At 47.9% G+C, this 26103-nt stretch overlaps 1 protein-coding gene across 5 annotated transcripts in view; it reads right to left on the reverse strand.

Moving 5' to 3' along the window:
* The window catches only part of NPHP3 (nephrocystin 3), a 267264-nt gene that overhangs the window by 150975 nt on the left and 90186 nt on the right, over positions 1 to 26103 (reverse strand). For all 5 annotated transcript variants that reach the window (XR_004538010.1, XM_033929971.1, XM_033929970.1 and 2 more), the window contains exons 16-17: positions 10857 to 10939; positions 6327 to 6465 (exon numbers count right to left, since the gene is read on the reverse strand). Coding sequence is in view for 4 of the 5 variants with exons in the window: in XM_033929971.1 (XP_033785862.1) it covers positions 6327 to 6465; positions 10857 to 10939 (222 nt within the window). In the remaining variant the exon portion in view is untranslated. The remainder of the gene's footprint in view (positions 1 to 6326; positions 6466 to 10856; positions 10940 to 26103) is intronic.

The following is a 26103-nucleotide window of genomic DNA, read 5'->3' on the forward strand; positions in this document are numbered from 1 at the left end:
CACCTTTGAGTGTTATATATCACAGTCTAATCTTCAAAAAGTGTTCAATTAGAATGACAAGACACTTAACTTTGTCAGAGGTTCTGACAGGCTAAACCTGTTTCTCTCCTGCGTCAGGGAACCAAAAAGAAATTTAATCGATTTGTAAAGATGGTATAGTCTCTGCCAGGAATTCAAAACAGCTTCATAAGCATACATTTTCTTCAAGCTTCTTCATTGGAGACCTCTAGATATCAAAGAAGTACTCTTCTCACATCCAACTTCTTTAAAATCCGGTCCTGTTTCTTGGAACCTGTGAACTATAATGCTGGCAATCAAACTTCCCAATTGACATGAAATACCAAAACCACTTTTGGCAGGAAAGAAGGAACGGTACGTAAAGAGACTCCAATATCAGAGATCTTAAGGAAAGGCTAAAGAAAGAACCTGGAGTTCCAAGACCCATCTCGGCAAGGTCAGGCCACCAGAAAAACCGTCAGCGTCAAATCCTTCAGCAACGTCTCCTTCAGTGGCTTGAACGGTGCTTGGCTAAGATCCCGTAGAACCACATTAAGATCCCATGAAGGGAACAGCGCTTTGACAGGAGGTCTAATGTGCAGTGCACCCTTCAAAATCTGGCTATGTCTGGATGAGACACCTGTGTAGATCTGTGGTCTCGAGCTCTGAAACAAAAGAGCCAGGCAACTTGACCCGAAGGGAAGCCAACATAAGTCCCTTGTCAAGGCCAGCTTGGATGAAAACCAACATCGTAGATATCAGAGCTGAAAACAGCTCCACCATTTCCTGGGTGCATTAATACGGAAAAGTCTGTCACACCTTAGCATAGGCCGAAACCACTGTTGGCTTCTTAGACTTGAGAAGAGTTGTAATGACCACTTCTGAGTACCCCTTATGTGCTAATGCTTCGTGTTCAAGAGCCAGGCTGTAAGAGCAAAGCAATCTGGATCTTCTAGGCACACTGGACCTTGGGAAAGAAGATCCAGATGCACATGAAGCCTGAAACCGGAACCCGTCTGAAGATGTACCAGAAGCCAGTAGCCAGTCAGAAGCTACGAGAATGACCGTTCCCTGATGACCTACAATCCTTTGAAGGATTCGTCCAAATATGGGCCATGGGAGAAAGACATAAAAAAGCACGCTCTGTGGCCACGGCTGTACCAGAGCATCCAGGCCTGTGCTTACATGCTTGTATCTTTGACTGAAGAACTGGTCCACCTTTTTGTTCTTTGCTGTAGCCATGAGGTCGAATTGTGGTCGACCCCAGTGGCGAACAATGGCTTGGAATGCTGTCTCCGACAGTGCCCACTCGCCTGGTTCCAAGGTCTATCTGTTGAGGAAGTAGGCTTGGATATTGTCCTCTCCCACTACGTGCGCCACCGAGAGTGCTTGCAGATGACGTTCCACCTAGGTGAAAAGTAAGCGAGCCTCCAGACACAAATGGTCTCTCTTGGTGCCCCCTGGCGATTGACATAGGCCACTGCTGTAGCATTGCCTGAGAAGATCTGGACTGCCTTGCCTTCCAGAACCTTCTGTAGCTTCACCAGTCAACCAAATGGCTCGGAGTTCTAGTCATTTGATCAACCATTTCCTCTGAGTAGGCGACCAATACCCCTGAATGGATTAAAGGTTGCAATGAGCTCCCTAGACGAGGCCCTTCGTGTCAGAGGGAATGTGTTACCGAGGTGGAGCGGCCTGCGAGGTTCGCTACAGCCGGCCGGCAAACCTCAGCAGGCTGCTTTGAAGAGTAGTGGCAGTGGTTCGTGCCGGGTGGGCCACAAAAGCTACAGAAATGGCATTCTACTCCACTCTAATGGGGAAATGCAAGGCAGGGAAAAAGATTTTGTCACTAATAGAAGTTAAGGAACCAATGGACATTTACCTATAGGCTATGAAAGTGTTGAAATTATAAACAGGTGCAAATGTGAGTACTGTTTCTTCCTTAGAGGCTTCCCTTTCATCTGGGGGTCATACTCAAGATCTACATTCTGTTTCAAATATGGAGTTGCATTATGCAGGGGCAGGGGGAGAGGGAAAGGGGGCTGCTTTGGGGGGAGGGGTGTGCTGGGGGGCAGACAGCAATCGTGCTTTGCTCTGGGGGGGGGAACAGAAGGGGGCCACGGAGAGACAGGCAGGCATGGCGCAACAGAGAAATACAGGCAGGCAGGGGGCCAGGGAGATAGACAGAAAGACAGCGTCCAAGGAGAGACACAAAGAAAAAAACCCAGACAGACATCTACTCTAGCACCCGTTAATGTAACAGGCTTAAACACTACCGTATTTTCGCGGATATAACGCGCGCGTTATACGTGATTTTACGTACCGCGCATACCCCTCGCGCGTTATATGCCTGAGCGCGGTATACAAAAGTTTTTAAACATAGTTCCCACCCCGCCCGATTCACCCCCCCCAGCAGGACCGCTCGCACCCCCACCCCGAACGACCGCTCGCACGCGCTCCCACCCGCACCCGCATCCACGATCGGAGCAAGAGGGAGCCCAAGCCCTCTTGCCCGGCCGACTCCCCGACGTCCGATACATCCCCCCCCCCCGGCAGGACCACTCGCACCCTCACCCCGAAGGACCGCCGACTCCCCAACAATATCGGGCCAGGAGGGAGCCCAAACCCTCCTGGCCACGGCGACCCCCTAACCCCACCCCGCACTACATTACGGGCAGGAGGGATCCCAGGCCCTCCTGCCCTCGACGCAAACCCTGTCCCCCCAACGACCGCCCCCCCCCAAGAACCTCCGCCCGTCCCCCAGCCGACCCGCGACCCCCCTGGCCGACCCCCACGACACCCCCACCCGCCTTCCCCGTACTTTGTGTAGTTGGCCCAGAAGGGAGCCCAAACCCTCCTGGCCACGGCGACCCCCTAACCCCACCCCGCACTACATTACGGGCAGGAGGGATCCCAGGCCCTCCTGCCCTCGACGCAAACCCCCCTCCCTCCAACGACCGCCCCCCCCCCCAAGAACCTCCGACCGACCCGCGACCCCCCTGGCCGACCCCCCCACCCCCCTTCCCCGTACCTTTGGAAGTTGGCCGGACAGATGGGAGCCAAACCCGCCTGTCCGGCAGGCAGCCAACGAAGGAATGAGGCCGGATTGGCCCATCCGTCCTAAAGCTCCGCCTACTGGTGGGGCCTAAGGCGCGTGGGCCAATCAGAATAGGCCCTGGAGCCTTAGGTCCCACCTGGGGGCGCGGCCTGAGGCACATGGGCCAAACCCGACCATGTGTCTCAGGCCGCGCCCCCAGGTGGGACCTAAGGCTCCAGGGCCTATTCTGATTGGCCCACGCGCCTTAGGCCCCACCAGTAGGCGGAGCTTTAGGACGGATGGGCCAATCCGGCCTCATTCCTTCGTTGGCTGCCTGCCGGACAGGCGGGTTTGGCTCCCGTCTGTCCGGCCAACTTCCAAAGGTACGGGGAAGGGGGGTGGGGGGGTCGGCCAGGGGGGTCGCGGGTCGGTCGGAGGTTCTTGGGGGGGGGGCGGTCGTTGGAGGGAGGGGGGTTTGCGTCGAGGGCAGGAGGGCCTGGGATCCCTCCTGCCCGTAATGTAGTGCGGGGTGGGGTTAGGGGGTCGCCGTGGCCAGGAGGGTTTGGGCTCCCTTCTGGCCCAACTACACAAAGTACGGGGAAGGCGGGTGGGGGTGTCGTGGGGGTCGGCCAGGGGGGTCGCGGGTCGGCTGGGGGACGGGCGGAGGTTCTGGGGGGGGGCGGTCGTTGGGGGGAGGGGGTTTGCGTCGAGGGCAGGAGGGCCTGGGATCCCTCCTGCCCGTAATGTAGTGCGGGGTGGGGTTAGGGGGTCGCCGTGGCCAGGAGGATTTGGGCTCCCTCCTGGCCCAATATTGTCGGGGAGTCGGCGGTCCTTCGGGGTGGGGGTGCGAGTGATCCTGCCGAGGGGGGAGAAGAATCGGACGTCGAGGGGGGGCATCAGGCTTTCAGGATGGGGACAGGACTTCAAGGGGGGACAGGCAGATCTTCAAGGGGGACAGGCAGACCTTCAAGGGGGACAGGACTTCAAGGGGGGACAGGCAGACCTTCAAGGGGGGACAGGCAGACCTTCAAGGGGGGACAGGACTTCAAGGGGGACAGGCACGGAGAGGCGGGGCAGTGCACCGAAAGTCAGGGCGGGTGAACGGTGAGTCGGGGCAACCAGAGGAGAGTCGGGGCAGTGCACCGAAAGTCAGGGTGAGTCGGGGCAACCAGATGAGAGTCGGGGAGGGCGAAAGGAGAGTCGGGGTGGCCAGAGGAGAGTCGGGCAGCATGCGCGTTATATGCCTGAGCGCGGTATAGAAAAGTTTTTGTACATATCATCGTGATTTCTGCGCGCTATACCCCTGTGCGCGTTTTACAATGGTGCGCGTTATATCCGCGAAAATACGGTACTTATATACATAACTGCATATAAAAGATTACATATACTTACACAAGCACTACACATACTGGAAGAAGCAGTTTGGGTGGAGTAGGAAAAGAGTTGAGATGCACATACATATTTTATATAATAGGCAAGTACATGCACACATTTATACTTGCCTTAGAGAAGGAAAAAAATATATGTATCAGCATTTGTGTGCTAGTGTGGTTGGATATGGAAGCCCATATTCTATAAATGGTGCCTTAACTTAGGTGCTAGTAGGTGCCCTACTAATGCCTAAGTACTAAATACCATTTAAAAGCACTCTTAAATTTCAAGGCGCCTCAAAAATGGCACCAGAATTGTGCCTATGGAAGCACTTTATAGTACCTAACACCACTATTGGTGTGGCTAATGCCTCCATAGGTGCAATTCACATAAAAGGTAGGCACTAGAAATGTAGGCCTTGAAAACTCTGGCCTAAAATGTAGTGAAATCCGCTGATGGATGCTTCTGTTACCCATCTTCTCCATGCTCACATGCCTCACAAGCATTGGTGGTTGACTAAAACTAGAGGTCTTTAGCAGGATTATCCCAGTTTTCTTTTACCAAACAATGGGCCTCATTTACTAACCTGCATTAACATTTTAATGTGCATTACAGCAATTTAGATGCGTGGAGAGGCATAATCAAAGGAAACGTCTAAATTCATTTTGGGCCTAAGACGCAAGTTGCCCAAAGTCGGACACGGGAAAAGGTCAATTTTCGAAAAATGATCCAACATATATATATATTTTTTTGAAAATCGTCAAACTGTATGTCCAGCCATCTGACCGCCCAGACCGCTAAGTTGACCATCTTTATACCCCATTTTCATCCATAAATTTGTCTAAATCAAAATGCCTAGAAAAAGACCTTTTGGGCGTGGGAGGGGCCAGAAAAGTGATGGACTGGACACCCAGACATGGCACCAGAGTAGTGTGGTACCTTACAGGGCACTGCTGTAAACTTCACAAAAAGGGTCCCACATAAACATCTCACTACAGCTCCCTTATAGGTCATGGTAAGCCCCCCAAAACACCCCCAGAATCCACTAGATCTACCACCCCAATAGCCCTTATGGCTGCAGGAGCCACTTATATGGCAGTACAAGAGGGTTAGGGTTTTTTGGGGGGATGCACATTTTTCACCATGAATGCAATGATTAGAGTGGCTTATGGGATTGGGTCCACCTCTTCATGGTTCACTAACCCACCCCCAAGACCACTTAAGCCACCTCTGTGCAGCTCTACTAGGCTTTCCTATGCCAGGCTGCCAGGTGATGTTCTGGAGGCAGATATGTAAAGTTGTTATTATGATTTTTATGGGGGTGGGGTCAGTGATCACTGGGGCAGTATGTGGGGGTCTGTACCTTGTGTCTGCAGTGCTTATCTGGTCACTTTGGATACCTTCTTGTGACTTAGACCTGGTTTTAGATGGCCTAAGTCACAATGTCCACATTCCGTCTAGACAGTGTTGTAAAACTTTTGGTTATACATGCAGTACGACGAAGTCTAGGATGGCCCACGTCCCGCTCTCGACACTCCTCCTGACACGCCCCTTTTAGCTCTGGTTGTTCAGCAGCCCCGTGAAGGCCTAAGTCGTTTTTAAATACGTCTAGAACACGGTTCGATTATTGGCATTTGGACGACTTGTCTTTTAGATCGTCCAAGTGCCGATTTAGGCTGGTTTTTAGATGTTTTTCTGTTTCGATTATGAGCCCCCTAGTAAATAGGTTCCACTGAAAATAATAGAGCTTGTGTTAAATAATGTATATTAAATGCAGGTTAAAATGTTTGTATGCATTTAGACAATTGTGATTAAAGATATTTTAGTTCAATTTTTCTACAACTGTAATATTCAAAATACAGTACCAAGTTATAATCTGAAGAAAACACATGTCTGAAGTTTCTTGATACTGCATGCTCACCTCCTTCATGAAATCCTTATTTTCATGACTTGGTATAGTTTTCAGAACAAAGCGCAGGACCAGCTTGTATAATGACATTGTATCTTGGCATTGCAAACACTGCTGTAAAACCTCGTCAGTACTTCCTGTTGCTCCACCACTAGGCAAAATAACACAGGAGTCTGTAATGTCAGAATTTATAACACAATGAACATTGATTCTTTAAAATATCCCAAATCCACCACAAGTTTGCGGCAACATTACCTCTTGAAAGAAAAATGTTACAGATATGTTCAGAGCACTTAGAAAATTTCTTTTATAGGAATGTCTTCTAGTTTTAGCTGACATGTGAAACAGAACTTATTGAAGTGTCAAAAATACAAATTGGTGGATTAAATACATTTGACAGATGCTTTTAGATGCATCTTCCTTGTACTTTTAAGAGCAAATAAAATAAAATATATTAAGAGCAGCAGAAGAATACAGTGATGGGGGCACAGGGCTGTGGTTTTTAGAGATCCAAACTTAAAATCCTGCAATCTGTGCAACATCAGTAAGTCACTTAACATCCTGGTGTATAAAACCTTAGGGCCAAATTCTCTATGGGCGCCTAGTTAGGTGCCTAACTTAATTGGCAAATTCCCCTTAATACATAGCTTCAATAATTGGAAAATAAAATATTTAATTGGGAGATAGGTGCCTACTCGATTCCATAGGTAGGTGTCTAACACATAAGTGGGTATTTTTATAGATGAAGTGTGACATAGGTGCCGCTAAGCATGATTCTCCATAAATTCAGGCACCTGAAATGTAGGCCTTTAAAACCCTGGCCTACATTTCTGGCACCTAAGTTTTTAGAGGTGACGCTACCACAATTCTGTAAACAGCGCTTAAGCGTGATTGACACGAGGCTGGTGCCATTTTTCTAGGCGCTGGCTGGTTTAGACGGCATTTACTGAATCTGGACCTTAGTGCACACATAAATGGAAGCACCTAGGATATAGAATAGGGTGCCCCAAAGAATGCATAATAGACGCATATTTTATAATGAGTACCCGGATTATGTTACAGAATACTAGCGTAACACTCCATTAGGCATACCAAACATTTATGCGTCCACAGTTACGCCATAGACCTAGCATAACTGCAGTTGGGTAAACTCATTAGGAATGCATATAAAACAAAGCTACTTACCTATAGCAGATGTTCTCCGAGGACAGCAGGATAAGTAGTTTTACATGGTAATGATGTCATGCGACTCAACCTACATATACTCTCCAGCTTGTTTACCACAACTTTTTAGAACATTGCACTACATGATTGTTGCAGTTGTCCAGGCCTCGCTGTGTGTGGGTAGGTAGAACCAACATTTCAAACATCATGTTGTGATTTTACAATTTGTCTTTATATATAGTGGGTCCTCAAACCTGATTGGCTGGGGCTTGAGGTAACTGAAGCAGCCCCAGCCAATCAGGTTTGAGCACTCACTATATATAAAGACAAACTGCAGACCTCACAGCACACCCTGAAGAAAAGTAACTGCATATGGCTGAAACGTTGGTTCTACCTACCCAGATGAGGCAAGACCCAGACAACTGCAACAATCATGACACCAGCTGCGGAAGCCTGCCAGTCAAAAATTTAAGTCAATAGAATTCAATTCCAACAGGGAGGAGGGTATGTAAAGCTATTTACCCTGCTGTCCTCGACGAACATCTGCCAAAGGTAAGTAACTTTGTTTTCTCTAAGAATTAGCAGGACATAATAGCCTTACATGTGGGACTCTTTAGCTATAGACTGCCTTCAATAAAAAAGGGAATATGCAGAAGACCCAAAAACAGGCAAGGGTTAAAGAACAGTGATAACAAGTGAAACAAGAACTTATACCATTTTAAAATTTTTGTTTCTTTGGGAAGACAGCTTGGAACAGAAAATGAATTGGACTAGAGGAGAGAGTTGGACTTTAGATGCCAAAGAGATACTGAAGAACTGCATGACCAAATAAATTGTTGCCAGACATTTAGGATGTATTTAGGCCTTAAATATTTGGTCTGGTAAATTTTCATAATTAAATTGTTTGATTTTTTTGTTGTAGCTATTTTTCATGACATATTGCAGAAAAAAGTACCCAGAGTTTTAAAAAGTGTACCAGGTGTAACAGGACCATATCCATCACAGATGCACAGAACTGATGCCAGCAATGCCTTGGACCCAATCATGAGAGAAACAACACAAAAAATTTTGCTGCAAATGAGTCTGGTCTATCAACATTGGCACTTAAAAAAATCAATCTCCATGACTACGGGAGTTGCACTGGACACTGGGGAACTCATCTGCATCAAGAGTGATCAATTACTTTTGACTTCAAGAGTCAATATAACCCACCAGGATAAGTCAACCTCTATCCCTCTCCTGAGGAAGAGGTAAAATTCATTATTCATACCAAAGGACAAAGATGCCAGATGTCAGGAGATGTCAAGGTACACCAGCATCAGTCCCCTTTGAGAGTAGTACTACGTTTGCCAGTGCCCCGAAGTGAGACCATTCATCCTTCTAACATAAGAACATGTCATACTGGGTCAGATCAATGGTCCATCTAGCCCAGTATCCTATATCCCAAGTGGTAACAAAATTCCAAGCTACTAATTTCAGGGCAAGCAGTGGCTTTTCCATGTTTGTCTCAATAGCAGACTATGGATTTTTCCTCCAAGAACTTGTTCCTGACAATGGAGGGGGTTGACAGGATTCAGAGATACAACTTAAGAACATAAGAATAGCCTTACTGGGTCAGACCAATGGTCCATCTAGCCCAGTATCCCATCTTTGCGGAGGCCAATCCAAGGCACAAGTACCTGGCAAAAACCCAAATAGTAGCAGCATTCCATGCTACATTCCCATGTCTGTCTCAAAAGCAGACTATGGACTTTTCCTCCAGGAACTTGTCCAAACCTTTTTTTTTTTAAACCTGCTACTTTAACCACTCTTACCATATCCTCTGGCAATGCATTCCAGAGCTTAACTATTCTCTGAGTGAAAAAGTTTTTCATCCTATTGGTTTTAAAAGTATCTCCTTGTAACTTCATCGAGTGTCCCCTTCACACCAGGCAGGCAAGTGACCAAGTGATCCTCATGCCCACCAGCCACCTAGCTATCTACATGCCTAATGATCAAATCACCAACTACAACAGCTGTCCTCACCCTTCCCTCCTGAGCAGAAGTCCATGGAGACACATCCTTAGTGTGAGAGGATATTGCATCCCCTGGTGACAAGTCCTAGCTACAGGACTATTTCCTACCTCCTTTTAGGAGACCTCCCTTCTCCAAGGCAGCACAGGGGCTGCCAGTCTGGAGCTGGGACTTCTCTACAACGTGCCTGTAGATCTCCTCTATGCACCTCTCTGTCTCTCTCAGCTCCTCTAAATCTGCAACTCAAGGGAATGGACTCATTCTCTGAGAGCTAGGAGCTCTTTGCAGCGAGTACACATACATAACTTCTCACCATGTGGGAGATAATCACATATGTGACACTCAGTGCAAAAGATTGAATAGCACCCCTGTTGCTGCTAGACTATTGTCTGCTGATTATTGAGCTGATTAAATCCTATTAAGGTTCTAGGAATATTACACTAGTATGGATGCCTTAGGAATATATTGTATGCTTTATTTGGTGTTTGATTTTTTTTTTTTATAATTCTTTATTCATTTTAAAACTTTCATCAAGTGTACAAAAATTGCAACACAATAACATAGATTTAACCACTTGTACATCTTATCATTATAACTTATAGTTGTAAATATAACCCTCCCTCTCCCATCCTGAAATCCTTTTAGTAATTTTTATTTTTCATGTAATAGAAACCCTCCCCCCACCCCACCCTTATCTTACATATTAAATATAGAAATATTAGGAAAATGGCATCAATCATGACAAAAGGATTTTGTTTGATTTTTTAGCAAGTAATGAAATATAAGAATATGTAATAAGCAGATCTCCTGTTGTCCCTAATTAGAATAACTGACTATAAGTAAAGAAATGAGCTAGGGATGGGTGGGAGTGGAGAGGGTGGATTACCCTGCTATGCCTACCAGAGACTTTCTCTAGTAAAAAGTTCAAATTTAAAAACTGTAAAACTATAAAAGGCTTTTTACACTATGGAAACTAGCTGAGTAAAGTTTGCTTTTTATGATCTAAACTGTCTATATAAAGGAATTAGCAATTTAGCTTTTATCCCCAAAATTATCAAAGCTTAGCACAACATAATGTACCCAGAGAATTGTCCTCTTCTCCTCACCTCTCAAAAAGAGAAATATCCTCTGTTCTCTTTGTTTTAACAAAGAAATATAGGCACACAATCAAATGCAAGCAAAGGCAGACAAACCTGTGCACTAGAATGTATAAAGCTGCTAACTCATTATCAAACAGCAATAGTTCTTTTCATTTCTTATGCTAATGATTTCATCACTTCTTGCTAGAATGCTTTGAATGCTTCATGTTTACAGAAATTGGTTTATTGAAAGGAAGCACACAAGGGTGTCTTAACTACAACTTACCTTATGATAATTTTAGCCAGCAATGTGACATATAAGGCATTGCAGGTTGCAGCAGAGCGACAGTGTTTCTCCAGCTTTCGCTCCTGCAACAGTGGAAAAGAATAACAGACTTTCAAGTATTCAACAGAGAAGTATTAATTTCAGGTTTGGAATTACAGGATAAATAGAAAGATTTAGTTTGATTTTTTTTCAATTAAACACAGTTACCTGTAATAGGTGTTATCCAGGGACAGCAGGCAGATATTTTCACATGTGGGTGATGCCATCCACAGAGCCCAGTACGGACAGTGCAAAAAGTGTACTGCCACTTTAAAAATATCGAGGACCGCCCACATCATGTATGCGCTGGTTCCTTCCTGCCCAACACTGGCTTGTGGGGCCATCAGTTCAGTTAAAAAGCTAAGAAGCCAACTAGGGGAGGTGGGAAGGTTGTGAGAATGTCTGTCTGCTGTCCCTGGATAACATCTGTTAAAGGTAAGTAAGGAGAAATTAGGTTCTTACCTGCTAATTTACTTTCTTTTAGCTTCTCCAGACCAGTAGAGGTTAATCTTTACGAATGGGTATATATCCAATCATGACCAGCAGGTGGAGACTGAAAACAAAACTGTGGGACAGTTTATAATATACTCCCTTCTCTATTTACATCAGTCTGCCGAATAGCCAAGCAGAACTAAGAACTGGAAAACAGAAAGAAAACAATACTCCGAACAGGAGTAACAAATAACATACCCAAATGCTGTTGGAAAATGCAGAGGAGAAATACCAGAAGGAAAATGTCCCCACAGCTCGCCAGCTAAGCCAGCCGAACCACAGCCGCTGTTCTTTAATTCTCCCCGGCCCTAGAAAAATACTAGAACCCGCAGCAAAAAACAAAAACTGCCCGCGAAACAGCCCCAAGCACAACAACAATAGACAGGGTGGGGACCTCTACTGGTCTGGAGAAGCTAAAAGAAAGTAAATTAGCAGGTAAGAACCTAATTTCTCCTTCTTTAGCACTCTCCAGACCAGTAGAGGTTAATCTTTACGAATGGGATGTACCAAAGCAGTCTCTCACACGGGCGGGACCCCCGAAGGGCCGACACCAGAACACACACACCGAACACCGCGTCCTGACGCGCCAGAACATCTACCCGAAAGAGTCTGACAAAGGAATACAAGGAAGACCAAACCGCAGCCGTACAAATGTCCACTGGAGGCACGAGCGACGACTCAGCCCAAGAAGCCGCCTGACCCCGAGTAGAAGGAGCTTTGAGAAACTCTGGAACGGGCTGCTGCCCCAGAAGAGAAGCGGAAGCAAAAGTCTCCTTGATCTAGCATGCAATAGTAGCCCTAGAAGCACCAGCCCCCCTAAGAGGACCAGTCAGAAGGACAAAGAGATGATTTTATTTCCTGATCTCCTGGGTCCGGTGCACATAATGTAATGTAATTGTAATGTAATTTATTTCTTATATACCGCTACATCCGTTAGGTTCTAAGCGGTTTACAGAAAATATACATTAAGATTAGAAATAGGAAAGGTACTTGAAAAATTCCCTTACTGTCCCGAAGGCTCACAATCTAACTAAAGTACCTGGAGGGTAATAGAGAAGTGAAAAGTAGAGTTAGAGGAAAAATAAAAATAAAATAAACATTTTAACAAGATTTTAGTTTCCAGAAAAAGGGCTTCTTCAGGGAAGAGACTTGGCCGACAGTCCCAGGATGTCTATGTCTCCTCCCCTGCGATGTTCTCCCATCCATGCATTCCCTCCCAGACACACTGCCCGTGCCCCAGCCGCTCCAAGGAGGCTGCCCCAGATGAGGCCCACGATGAATGCAGGATTCTCATAAGAGCGAAGGACCCGACCAACATCCAACATGCTCAGCTGACTTTGCTCAGAAGAGCCCTCCCAACTACCCAAGACCGAGAGGACCACAGATTGATTGCCAAGAAAAGGAAAAAACTACTATTGGCAGAAAAGGAAGGAACAGGCCTCAAGACAACCTGCTCCCTAGAAAACTCCAAGAAGGGAGCCCTACAAGAGAAAGCATGTAGCTCAGAAATACGCCTAGCGGAAGAAATGTCCACCAAAAAGACCGTCTTCAGAGGAAGGTCCTTCAAAGAGCAGCCGCCCAACGGTTTGAAGGGCGGGTGCATCAGAATAGAGAGAACCAGACTGAGATTCCAAGAGGGAATAGAGGACCGCACGGGAGGCCTGAGCACCTTGGCCGCCCGCAAAAAGCGAATCACATCAGGAATGGCTGTCAAACGCTGACCCGTCACAAACCCCCGAAAGGCTGACAAGGCCACAAGCTGAACCCGGAGAGAAGCCGAAGCCAGGCCTCTATCCATGCCATCTTGCAAGAACTCTAAGAAGTTAGGCACAGAAACGCGAAGAGAGACCACTCCCCGCACCTGGCACCACCCCTCAAAGAAGTGCCAAATCCACACAGAAGCCTGAGAGGTAGAAAGCCTCCAGGACCCCAAGAGTGTAGAAATCACCCTATCTGAATACCCCTTCTTACCAAGGCGACCCCTTTCAAAAGCCAAGCCGTAAGACAGAAGGGAGACGGGTCGAACATGGGAATGGGACCCTGCATCAGAAGGTCGTCCAAGGGAGACAGAGGAAGAGGATCCACCACCAGAGTGTCACCAGATCTGCGTATCACGGATGTCAAGGCCAATCTGGAGCCACCAGAACCCCCAGACCCGGATGGCGAACAATGCGGAGAAGAACTCTGCCCACTAATGGCCACGGAGGGAACCTGCACAACAGCCCCTCTGTTGGCCATGGTTGAACCAGAGCATCCAGACCCTCGGCCAGTCCATCCCTGCGACGACTGAAGAAGCGGAACACCTTGGCCTTGCCACTCGAGGCCGACAGGTCCATCAGGGACTGACCCCAAGCCGGCATTATCAACTGAAGAGCCACAGGGCTGAGACACCACTCTCTGTGATCTAAGATGTGACTGAGGAAGTTCGCCTGAACAACCTCTACCCCGGCCATGTGAGAGGCCGAGAGGTCCAGAAGGCGTGACTCCGCCCCAAAGCATGAGCCGAGCCGCCTCCTCCGCCATCTGAGCGCTCTTGGTGCCTCAACGATTGGCATAAGCTACCGCTGTGGCATTGTCAGACCGGACTCTGACCGACTTGCCCCTCAAGCGGGAGCGGAAGGCTAATAGCGCCAGAGGGACGGCTCTGGTCTCCAACATGTTGATTGACCAGGATGCCTCCTCCATGGACCAGGTGCCCCTAGACACTGAGCCCCCCCAACCGAGGAGATTGGCATCCGAGAGAAACACCGTCCACTGCGATAGGTCCAGACTCATCCTCTGGACCAGATGAGAGGTCTGGAGCCACCAAAGAAGACTGCAGCGCGTCAAGCCTCACAGAGGGACAGGGACCTCCAAACTGAGCCACTGGGGTGACCATCTACGGAGCCGAGCATACTGAAGAGACATGTGGGCCCACCACACAACATCCAGGAACGCTGCCATCGACCCCAAGACTTGGAGGAAATCCTGCGCCCGAGGACACCGGGACGCCAAAAGAAGGCGAATCTGAGATTGCAATTTGCTTACCCGGGCCTCTGGAAGGAAGACCTTCCCCAAGGAGGTGTCAAACAGAACTCCAAGGTACTCCAGACACTGAGCGGGGACCAACCGACTCTTGGAAAGGTTGACCACCCAGCCCAGCGACCGGAGAAACTCAACCACCCGAGCTGTAACTCGGGCGCTCTCCTGCAACGACTTCGCCCGAAACAACCAGTCATCCCAGAAGGGGTGCACCAGAATGCCCTCTGACTGCAATGCCACCGTGACGACCACCATCAACTTGGCGAACGTCCGGGGAGTCGTGGCCAGGCCCAAGGGAAGCACCCAGAACTGATAGTGCAGACCCAATATCGCCAAGCAAAGAAAGAGCTGAGGAGCGGCCCGAATGAAACAGGCAAGTAGGCCTCCGCCAGAGCGAGAGAAGTCAGGAACTCCCCCGGCTGAACCGCCAGAAGGACAGACTGCAGTGTGTCCATGCGAATAAAAGGGAATTCTGAGAGTCCTGTTGACCTCAGTTTAAACCAAGGATGGGCCGAAAGGTCCCCTCCCTTTAGGGCCCCATAAAGGAAATGGCGTACCAGCCGATACCGAACTCCTGAGGGGACACTGGACAACTGCTTAGAGATCTAGCAAGCACTGAAGGGCCTGGCAAAAGGCTAGCGTCTCCCATGCCACCTGACATGGAAAGGCTAGATATGATCCGGCAGAGAGCGAATAAAATTCAAGTACATAACCGTCCCGCACTACCACCAGGACCCACTGATCGAACGTGATCTTGGCCCACTTTGGAAACAAGTTGCGAAGCCGGGCGCCCCCGGGAACCAAAGGGGGTGCCGGCAAAGAGACATCGCGCAGGACGGGCAGCAGGGGAACCGGGGGGGAAACTCCCAGCCCCCTGACGGGCCCCCTGAAAAAGACTGCATGCCCTAAGCCAACCGTCCCCGGGGAAAAACCAGAAGCCTGGAAAGAAGCAGTCCCATGCCCCAGGCGAAACTTGCGAAATTCCCGCAGACGCCCCCGGGCATTGCCAACCCGAGAAGCCGGGCGGGCACGGTCCTCAGGCAGACGGGGCACCTGCAGGTCCGTCAGAGTCTGAAGTACCGGATCTAAGTCCTCTCTAAACAAAAAACAACCCCCGAAAGGGAAATTTTGGGAAGTTCAGTTTTGGACGCGGCAACCGCCGACCAAGCGCGAAGCCACAAGGTACAGCGTGCGGCCACCAAAAGACCCAGACTTAGCAGCACCAAGTCACAAAGAACAACCGAGAGGAACGAGGCAGTCATCTCAAACTTCACCACCTCCAGATCCACTAAGGACCAGTCATCAGACTCACGATCCAGGACATGCTCAGACCACCGAAACACGGTGCGAGCCACCAGCCCCACACAAATAGCTGCCGGGACCCCCAAGGCAGGGACATCAAAAATATACTTAAGAAGTGTCTCTAACGTACGCTCCTCAGAGACCCTAAGAGCAGAACCGTCCATAACAGACACGGTATGCTGCTTAGGAAGTGCTGAGACCACCGCGTCCCCCATTGGCGTAATTAAGGTAGCCCTATCCCCCTCCGAGATGGGATAACCATGAGCCAAGGCGCACACCAAACGAAACGGCGCCCGTAGGCCACTACGCCAACACAAAATCCCGAAAATCCTGATGCACAGGAAAAGAGCGGGAAACAGGACAGACCCCCTGAAGCAGAGGGGCCCCCATACGCGGGGTCTCCGGTGGCGCAACTTCGAAAAATGCAGCACCAAGGAGACCTGCTACATCAGGTCTAAAAGCTCATCCCTCTGAATAAAAAGCGCACCACGGACGCATCTGCTCTGGAAGACGGGAAAACCCGCCGCCCCGCTGCCAGCGGGCGTCCCCTCTAGAGGATCCTGGAAGCCCGCCAAAGCAGCCAGGTCCTCAACCATGCCAACACGCTCCTCCGACCACCAATTCGCAATCCAAGCCCCCCCGCGGGCGCTTGGATGAGGGAGGAGGAAGAGGGGACGCCAAACGAAAAGAGGGAGGCAAGCCATAGGGGGCGCGGAGGGAAAACCACCCCCGAAACCCCCCAGGTGCACGTGGGACCCCCAATTGTCTGCGCAAAGAAAGAAATTAAATTGGGGACAAAAAACCCCTGGGGGTCCCCAGGGACTCCCTGCCCCAGCAGGGGTCCCTGCTGAAACCTGCCCCTGTGTTTGCAATACAGGGGGAAGGTCACCTGAGGTTGCAGACAAAATGGAGGGGTCAGACAGAGAAAATGGCGAAGTTCCCGCCAAAAATGCTCCCTCCATGGCCTGTAGCGGCTGAGAAGGCTGAACAGTCCCAGCCGCTAAAACAGGCAAGTCAGCATCAGCTGTCAAAAAATCAGCTGAGAGGGAATCCTTCGGCGAATCCCTCCGTGGGCGGTTGGGGAAGACCGGGCTTCCCCACTGCTCCCAGCCGACTCGCGAGGCACCATCGGCGGGGAGCTCTGGGCGCCTGCAGCCGCTGCCGACGAAGCTCCACCACCTCACCGACCCAAACCGCCGAGTTCAGGCCGGCCGCGAGTGCCTCGCGGCTGGACCTAATTGTGTCCCACTCCCCCGGAGAAGGGCACAATTGCTCCATACGCGACCTAGCTAGAAAAAAAGTGCCGGTTAGATGAAAAAATACAGTAAAATACAGTTTTCTTAAAGGGAAACAACCCTTCAGACCGGCACTACCTCAGGATTTATTTTTTTTTTTTTTTACAGAACAGACTCCACAGGCTCTCGAAGCAATATGCCTTGCTTGATTTAGGGGGCAAGGCTTACTGCTGAGGCTCCTCTAAAAAAATGTGGGGAGGTGGAGGAAGTGGGGGGAGGGACCCCGCTCGAGACCCGCCGGGTTTGACACCCCCGAGGTCGGACGGACCCCCAAACAGGGCCCGCCCAAGCTCTGTCCGGCCAAAAACAGGGACTAGAAACCCCCTAAACAAAGTCCAACAGCCCTACCAAGGGAGATGGGTACAGATCACTCAACACCTGCTGGAGACTGAAAGAAGACTGATGTAAATAGAGAAGGGAGTATATTATATACTGTCCCACAGTTTTGTTTTCAGTCTCCACCTGCTGGTCATGATTGGATATATACCCATTCGTAAAGATTAACCTCTACTGGTCTGGAGAGTGCTAAAGAACTGTGTTTTATCTTAATACAAGCAGGCAGCCAATTCTCACTTGTGGGACTCCCTAGCTGTCAGGATCATGAGTGAGGTTATACATTTTGACATTAACACGAGTCTGGCAAATTTAGCAGGGTTGGAGGGAAATTTACATCTAAATGGAGAATACATTTTGGAGAACATAAGAACATAAGAACATAAGAAGCGCCATCTCCGGATCAGACCTTCGGTCCATCAAGTCCGGCGATCCGCACACGCGGAGGCCCTGCTAGGTATTCACCTGGCTTATTTTATAGCCAACCATATCTTTATATGCCTATCTCAAGGAGATATGCATCTAGTTTGCTTTTGAAACCTAGGACTGTCGATTCCGCAATAATCTCCCCTGGGAGAGTATTCCAGATGTCAACCACTCTCTGTGTGAAGCAGAACTTCCTGACATTAGTCCTGAACTTGCCCCCCCTTAGCTTCATTTCATGTCCTCTTGTCCGTGTCAAATTGGACATTGTAAATAATCTTCTCTGCTCTATTTTGTCAATTCCTTTCAGTATTTTGAAGGTCTCGATCATATCCCCACGCAGTCTCCTTTTCTCAAGGGAGAACAATCCCAGTGTTTTAAGTCGATCCTCATATTCCAGTTTCTCCATACCCTTCACTAGTTTAGTTGCTCGTCTCTGCACCCTCTCCAGCAGTTTTATATCCTTCTTTAGGTAGGGAGACCAATGTTGGACGCAGTATTCCAAGTGGGGTCTGACCATTGCCCTATAAAGCGGCATTATAACTTTCTCCGATCTACTCGAGATTCCTTTCTTTATCATGCCCAACATTCTATTTGCCTTATTTGCCGCTGCCACGCATTGTGCCGACGGCTTCAGGGTCCTATCTATCAGTACACCCAGATCTCTTTCTTGTTCACTTTTCCCCAGAGTTGCACCTGACATTCTGTACTCGTATTCCTTATTTTTACTGCCTAAATGCATTACCTTGCATTTCTCCACGTTGAACTTCATCTGCCATTTCTCCGCCCATTTTTCTAACCGACACAAATCGCTCTGGAGTTCCTCACTGTCCTCCTGCGATCTGATTGCCCGGCAGAGTTTTGTGTCGTCTGCAAACTTGATGATCTCACTGGATGTTCCGTTTTCCAGGTCATTGATATAAATATTAAAAAGGATCGGCCCAAGTACCGAGCCCTGGGGCACACCACTAGTCACTCTCTCCCAGTCGGAGAACTTCCCATTTATGCCCACTCTCTGCTTTCGGTTTTCCAGCCATTTGCCTATCCATCTTTGTATATCTCCCTCTATGCCATGGCTTTGTAGCTTCCTGAGAAGTCTTTCGTGTGGAACTTTGTCAAATGCTTTCTGGAAAGATTCTCCAGGCAATAGTGGGATGAAAAGGTATGAACTGAAGACCAGGTGACTGCTCAACAGATGTCCTGAATGGGACTGCAGCGCAGATGGGCTACTGAAGTTGCCATTGCTCTAACTTTATGTGGAGTGGTACGCAGTGGCGTACCTAGGGTATGTGGCACCCGGGGCCCATCATTTTTTGACCCCCCCCCCATGTAAAAAAATTTTTTTTTTTTTTTTGCAATAACCATGAAATGGAATAAATGGTCAGAATAGAAACAGGCAGTGAAAATTTTCTTTTATTGAACCTCATATATGTAACCATTATTCCAAACATAACATAACATAAATTATGTCTAAATTGTCATGACATTAGAAGTACATATGGAGTAGTTGCAGGTGATGCTTGGCACAGTTCTGATTGTGTTAGTTCGGTTTTATGTGTTTTTTGAATAGAAGGGTTTTTATTTCTTTTTGAAGGTTTTGCAGTCTGTGGTTGATATCAATTGGTTGTAGAGTTGGGGGTCGAGTGTTGCAGCTCGAATGGCTAGGAGGTTGTCGAACAGTTTTTTTCTTTTGACGTTTTTGGTTGGAGGGTGTGTGAATGGTGCACAAGTTCTCCTATGTCTGTTTGAAGTGGATTGAATTATTTAGCTGAAGAAATTAGTTACCCCCCCATTCCACACACATTAATTCTCTTCCATTTTTGTTCCCATTATAAAAAACACTGATAAGTTCCCAGAAAAAAAATACATTAAAATAAGAAGTGAAAACAAAGGCCCCTACAGATGAGAACATAACATAAGAATAGCCTAACTGGGTCAGACCAATGGTCCATCATGCCCAGTAGCCCATTCTCATGGTAGCCAATCCAGGACACTAATACCTGGTCAAAACCCAAAGAGTAGCAACATTCCATGCTACCGATCCAGGGCAAGCAGACACTTCCCCCATGTCTTAATAACAGATTATGGACTTTTCCTCCAGGAATTTGTCCAAATCTTTCTTAAAACCAGCTACACTATCTGCTTTTACCATAACTTCTGGCCACTTCATTTTTAAGTTTAGATCTTTCCTTTCAAACAGAGACCTTGCTAGATGTCAAATACAGCACAAGGTAACTTCACATGGACTTAGCTGTGCAGGAAATGTGAATCTCCTCATACACCCACCATATAGTGCAAAAATGTGCAAAGGTCTGTTTTTTTCTTTCAATCACTACATAGCCTAATGCCACACAAGCAGCGCTGTTACAAACATATTCTGTAGGTCAATGCTAAGGATAACAAAGTTTCCTTCCTTGGACCAGAAGGAGATAAACCACTGGAAGAGATCCCAAAACAACACCCAAAGACCCACTCAGTGTGTGAATCAGTTGAGTGGAGTGGACTAACTGGGGGGTGGAAATGGGCCCGGAGTTTGCTCAGCAGAATTTCCCAGACCACCTCTTCCTCTCAACACATTGACATGCTGCCACCATCACCACTAGGAACACCTCACTGGGTAGGCCAGCTATGCTATAAACTTTATAAAACACATTATTATATTTTCTTATAAAGCACATATTTTAACTGACCTCTCTGACATCCTCAGCCTTTCCATTCACAAAAATAGAAGGAAGAAAAGTTCCCATTTCCTGCTTTCTCATGTCCCCGGCCTATACAATATTTTTTTTCTGCAGACCCTTCAAAAGTCTGACCAAATCCTCGTTTCACTTGCATTATAAAGTACTGAGGATGCCATCTCTCCCCAATCCCAGGTCCTAAAGTCTAAGACAGTAGCGCAAACTAATGCTGCCAGATACAGGAAAAAAAATTTTGATTCGATTCAGCCCTATTGAATTGGTTTTTCAATTCGATTTTCCTGCCCAGTTGGGTGATTTTTTTCAAAACTCCTGGTGGGTTTTATAGCTTTTTCACCCCCTTTGGCTTCTCCTAACCACACTGGCGCTGTGGTGTAAATAAAATAAAGAAACAAAAAGGACTTTTCCTCTTTCTGTTAAATCCTAGCTCACGTTTGCAGTCCAACACCAGCTCTGGCAGGATACACATTTCAAATCTGACATGTTATAATCACAAAACAGAAAATAAAATTAATTTTTCTACCTTTTGTTGTCTGGTTATATTTCAAATCTTGTTGGTCCAAGGCTCTGGTTTTCTTCTGATAACTTGCTTGCCAGGGTCTCCTTCTTTCTGCATGCTAACCATCCATCTGCCAACTCTGTCCTCCCTTTCCATTTCCCTTCCCTTCCCAGGAAGTCTGGTATCTTTCCTTTTTTTCATCTCCCTCCACAGATCCACCTTTTCTTAAATACCCTTTCATCCGGCATCTCTCCCTCCTTCCCCACCATCCCAGAGTCCACCATCTCTCCCTTTCTTTTCCTAATTACCCTCCTATCCAGTATCTCTATCCCTCCTCCACACCATCCCTTGTGTCCAATTTCTCTCACTTTCTGTTCCTTCCCTCCCTAAATCCCATGGTCCATCATCTCTCTCCCTCTCCTCTATTTTCAGACCCATTATTTCTTCCCCCCCCCCAAAGTTTGGCATATGCATGTCTCTTTGAACACCCCCTTCCCTCCGTGTACTTCTAAATCATGGTCCCCCCCAAAGGCCTGTCCCCCCTTAAAGGTCTGCCTGTCCCACCTTGAAGGCCTGTACCCCCCTTGAAGGCCTGTCCCTTCCCCTTGTAGGCCTGTCCCTCTCTTGAAGGCCTGCCTGCCTGTCCCCCCCTTGAAGGTCTGCACCCCCCGAAGGCCTGCACCCCCCCGAAGGCCTGTCCCCCACTTGAAGGCCTGTCCCACCCCCTTGTAGCTTCTCCCCCCCCTTGTAGGCCTGTCCCCCCTTGAAGGCCTGCCTGCCTGCCTTTCCCCCCTTGAAGGCCTGTCCCCCCTTGAAGGCCTGCACCCCCTTGAAGGCCTGCACCACCCCCCTCGAAGGCCTGCACTCCCTTGAAGGTCTGCACCCCCCCCGAAGGCCTGTCCCCCACTTGAAGGCTTGTACCACCCCCTTGTAGCTTCTCCCCCCCTTGTAGGCCTGTCCCCCCCTTGAAGGCCTGCCTGCCTGCCTTTCCCCCCCCCGAAGGCCTGCACCCCCCTGAAGGCCTGCCTGCCCCCCTTGAAGGCCTGCACCCCTTGAAGGTCTGCACCCCCCCCCGAAGGCCTGTCCCCCCTTGAAGGCCTGCCTGCCTGCCTGTCACCCCCTCCCCCTTGAAAGCCTACTTGCCTGCCCGCCCGCCCCACCCTGAAGGCCTGATGCCCCGACCCACCCCGAAGGATCGCTCGCCCCCCTGGCCTCCCCGCACCACCTATGAAGCAGCCGCAGCAGGATCGCGAAGTCAGCGTCAGCGATCCCTGCGCTGCTTCCTGCGCCACGGTCCCGCCCCTCCTCTGACGTCAGAGGAGGGGCGGGATCGCGGCGCAGGAAGCAGCGCAGGGATGCTGACGCTGACTTCGCGATCCTGCTGCGGGCTGCTTCACAGGTGGTGCAGGAAGGTCAGTGGGGCGAGCGGTCCTTCGGGGGTGGCGGGGGACTGAACGGCAAGGCCGGGAACACCCCCTTAGGGCTGGCACCCGGGGCGGCCCGCCCCCCCTGCCCCCCCCTAGGTACGCCACTGGTGGTACGGCTTTTCAGTGTCAGCCCAGCCCAAGCATAACAAAAGGATATACAGTCTGCAAGCCATATGGAGATTGTTCTTTCGGTGACAGGAGCTCCCAGTCTGTTTGGATCAAATAAAAGGCTGAGTGGAAGTTCTAATAAGCTAGTGCACGTTTACAGTCCAATGTGTGGAGTGCAGCTTCACCAGGGTATGAGTGCGGTTGTGGGAAGAAGACTAGAAGCACTATGGATTGGTTTAGGTGGAAATCCAAGACTATTTTTGGGAGGAACTTTGGATGAGTTCAGAGAACCATTCTATCACAGTAGAATGTTGCAAAAGCTGGATCTGACATAAGCACTTGAAGTTCACTTACTCAGTGTGCAGATGTAATAGATATGAGGAATACTACCTTCCAAGTGAGATGCTTAAGAGATGAGGTCAAGATTGGCTCAAATGGAGGTTTCATCAGAGTGGAACGGATAAAATTAAGGTCCCAGGCCAATGGAAGTTTGAGAGGTAGTTTTGTGTGATTAAGGCCTTTCATGAATCTGTCCACCAAATATGAATCTGTCTAACAGACAGTGTTATTTTATCCAGTAGGGTGTGGAAGGCACTAAGAGCATTAAGATGAACCCTAACTGAAGTAGTTTTGAGGCCTGAGTCGGAGAGGTATAGAAGGTAATCCAAAATCGATAGACGAGGGCAAGAGTTTGGGTCTAGAGAATGCAAATTACATTATAATGCAAAGCGAGTCCACTTGAAATGGTAGCAGGTTTTCTAGAAGCTTCAATAATAGCCACAACTGGATCAGATAACATGTAAGTCTCTACTGGCTGGGAGAGAGCTACCAAGCTGTGGGAGCTAAAGAATGCAGATTGGGATGAAGGAGAGAACCACGTTGGAAAGATTTGCAGTGTGATGGGTTTCCATACACTGAGCTGTAGTAGAGGAAACCACGGTTGATGTGGCTACTGTGGTGCTATGAAAATCACGGTGGCATACTCTTGGTGAAGTTTGAGTAGAGTTTTCCTTACTAATGGTAGTTGAGGGAAAGCATAAAGAAATCTGTCTGTCCAGTCGAAAAAAGAGGACATCTGATTCCAGTCGATCTGGAGTGTAGATCCTGGAAAAGAAGGTTGGTAGTTTGTTGTTGTAAGGGGTTGCAAAGAGGTACATTTGTGGAGTTCCCTAATCCAAGAATATCTGATGTAATATGTTTGAATTGAGTGACCTTTCCTGAGGTTGTAAAATTCTGCTCAACCTTTTCGCTAAGGCGTTTTGCTTCCCTGCTAAGTAAACTGCTATTAAGAATATGTTGCGAGGAATCACCCAGGATCAGGATTTGGATTGCTTCTTGGAAAGTGGGTGAGATCCCGTGCCCCCTTGTTTGTTCATATAGTACATGGTTACTTGGTTGTCTGTTCAAATGAGTACTATATGATTGAGGAGGCAATCTTGAAATGTGCAGAGCACTGTGAGTTGCTCAAAGTTCAAGGAGATTGAATTGGAGGTATTTTTCTTGAGGGGACCAGATGCCTTGAATATGGGGAGGCCATTGAGATGGGCTCCCCATCTAAGCATCTGTTGTAAGTACTTTCTGGTGTGGTGGAACATGGAATAGTAGGCCTTTGGAAAGACTGGCCAAGGAGAACCACCATTGTAGAGAGCATTGAAGATCTGATGTCACCTGTAGTTTTTGGGACAGAGGTGCAGTAGCTCGAGACTAATGAGATGAAAGTTTTCACTGAGGAATCCTTAGGTGCAATTGGGCAAATGGTGTCATATGCATAGTAGATGCCATGTAGCTTAGAAGATGCATCATTTGGCGGGCAGTGATCCAGTGAAGTGATAAGACTTTGCGATACATTTGGATTAGACTGCTGAGTATGTGTTGTGGGAGAAAAGCACAAACTTGGACAGTGTCCAGGAATGCTCCAGTGCTGAATTCCAGTGTTGAATGGGTTGGGGATGGATTTGTTGTAATTGACTGCAAATCCATGAAGTTCTAGGAGGCGTATTATTACCATCATCATTTGTTGTGCTTGTAGAGGTGTTGGTGCGTTGATTAACCAGTTGTCTATGTACAGGAATACATTAAAACTGTGAAGTACAGCTATTGCTATAAAACGCTTTGTGAATACTCTGTGTGCTGATGCTAGTTTGAATGGGAGCACTTTGTACTGAAAGTGATGTGCTTCTAATCGAAAGTGAAGGTATTTTCTGTGAGCAGGTAGAATGGATATGTGAGTGTATGCTTCTTTGAGATCTAGAACACAGAGCCAGTTGTTCTTTTCTATAAGTAATAATAAAATTCCCAGTTCCCAGAGAGATCATTCAGAATTTCTCCTTCATTTGTTGATGGCGTGGAGGTCCAGAATTGGATGAAGACTTCCGGTCTTTTTCGATATGAGGAAATATTTTGAGTAGAACCTTTGGCCTCTCTCCTGCAGAGGTACCTATTCAATGACATTGACCTGGAGGAAGGCTGAGAGCTCCTGGTGAAGGAGGGTCTTTGTGTTAGGAATTGAAAAGCGACTCTCTTGGAGGATGGTCTGGAGGTTTTTTCTGAAAATGAAGGGTATAGTCCTGTCTCACTACTTGGCGGTCCTAGTGGTCTGTTTTATAAGGGACCATCATTGGTAAAAATGAGTGAGATAGCCCCCTATAGGGAGAGTCTGAGGTATGAGTTGTGGAAAACTGGATGAAGTAAAAAAATGGTTGAGATTTTTGTTGAGACTGAGTTTGTGATTTTTGAGGTCTCTGCTGCCTGAGACACTTCTGTTGTGGAGCTCGAAAGGAGGTGGAACTAAACTAAACTAAACTAAACTAAACCTTAAGTTTATATACCGTATCATCTCCACAGATGTTGTGGAGCTTGGCACGGTTTACAAGAACTTAAAATTTAGGAAGAGAAGAAAAAAAAAAAAAGGTTTATATGAACTTATATATAGAAGAGAAGAGTAAGGGGGGATAGAATTACATTTTAGTGAAAAGCCAGGTTTTCAGTTGCTTGCGGAATAATTGGAGGGAGCCCAGGTTCCGCAGCGGGGTAGTAAGGTCATTCCAAAGACCTGTGATTCTGAAGAGAAGGGATTTTCCCAGTTTGCCTGCATAGCGAATACCGTGTAGAGAGGGGAAGGTGGAATATACATCTGTTGGAGTAATAGGAAGATTGTTTAGGGTTGTAAAACCGCTTAGTTGTTTGAGGTTTAGAAGCTTTTGAGGATGATAGTGTTGTCATAGAGTTGCTTCTTCAATTTTATCCCCAAACAAATCATCTCCTAGACAAGGAATGTTGGCTAAACGTTCTTGGCTGTTAGCATCCAGGTCAGAAACTCGAAGCCATGCTTACCTCCTCTTGGCAATAGAAACTGCTGAGATCTGTGAAGTGATATTGAAGTATCAAATACAGGGGGGCATGGCTTAACGCGAACACAGATGGACGTGTGATCGCGACGCTCCTCATCAACTAGGCAAAAGATTATTGAAAAATATATCTTCTTCTTACCAATTTTTATTGAAAATAACTATCAGCTGTTATTAAACCTGTAACAGATGGATATTTCCTTCCTACGATAAAGTTGAGGCAGAGCTTAAGAGTGAGAGCCAGGAGAAAATTGAGAGCGCCTTT

This window comes from Geotrypetes seraphini, chromosome 2, assembly GCF_902459505.1.
Source record: "Geotrypetes seraphini chromosome 2, aGeoSer1.1, whole genome shotgun sequence".
NCBI lineage: Eukaryota > Metazoa > Chordata > Amphibia > Gymnophiona > Dermophiidae > Geotrypetes > Geotrypetes seraphini.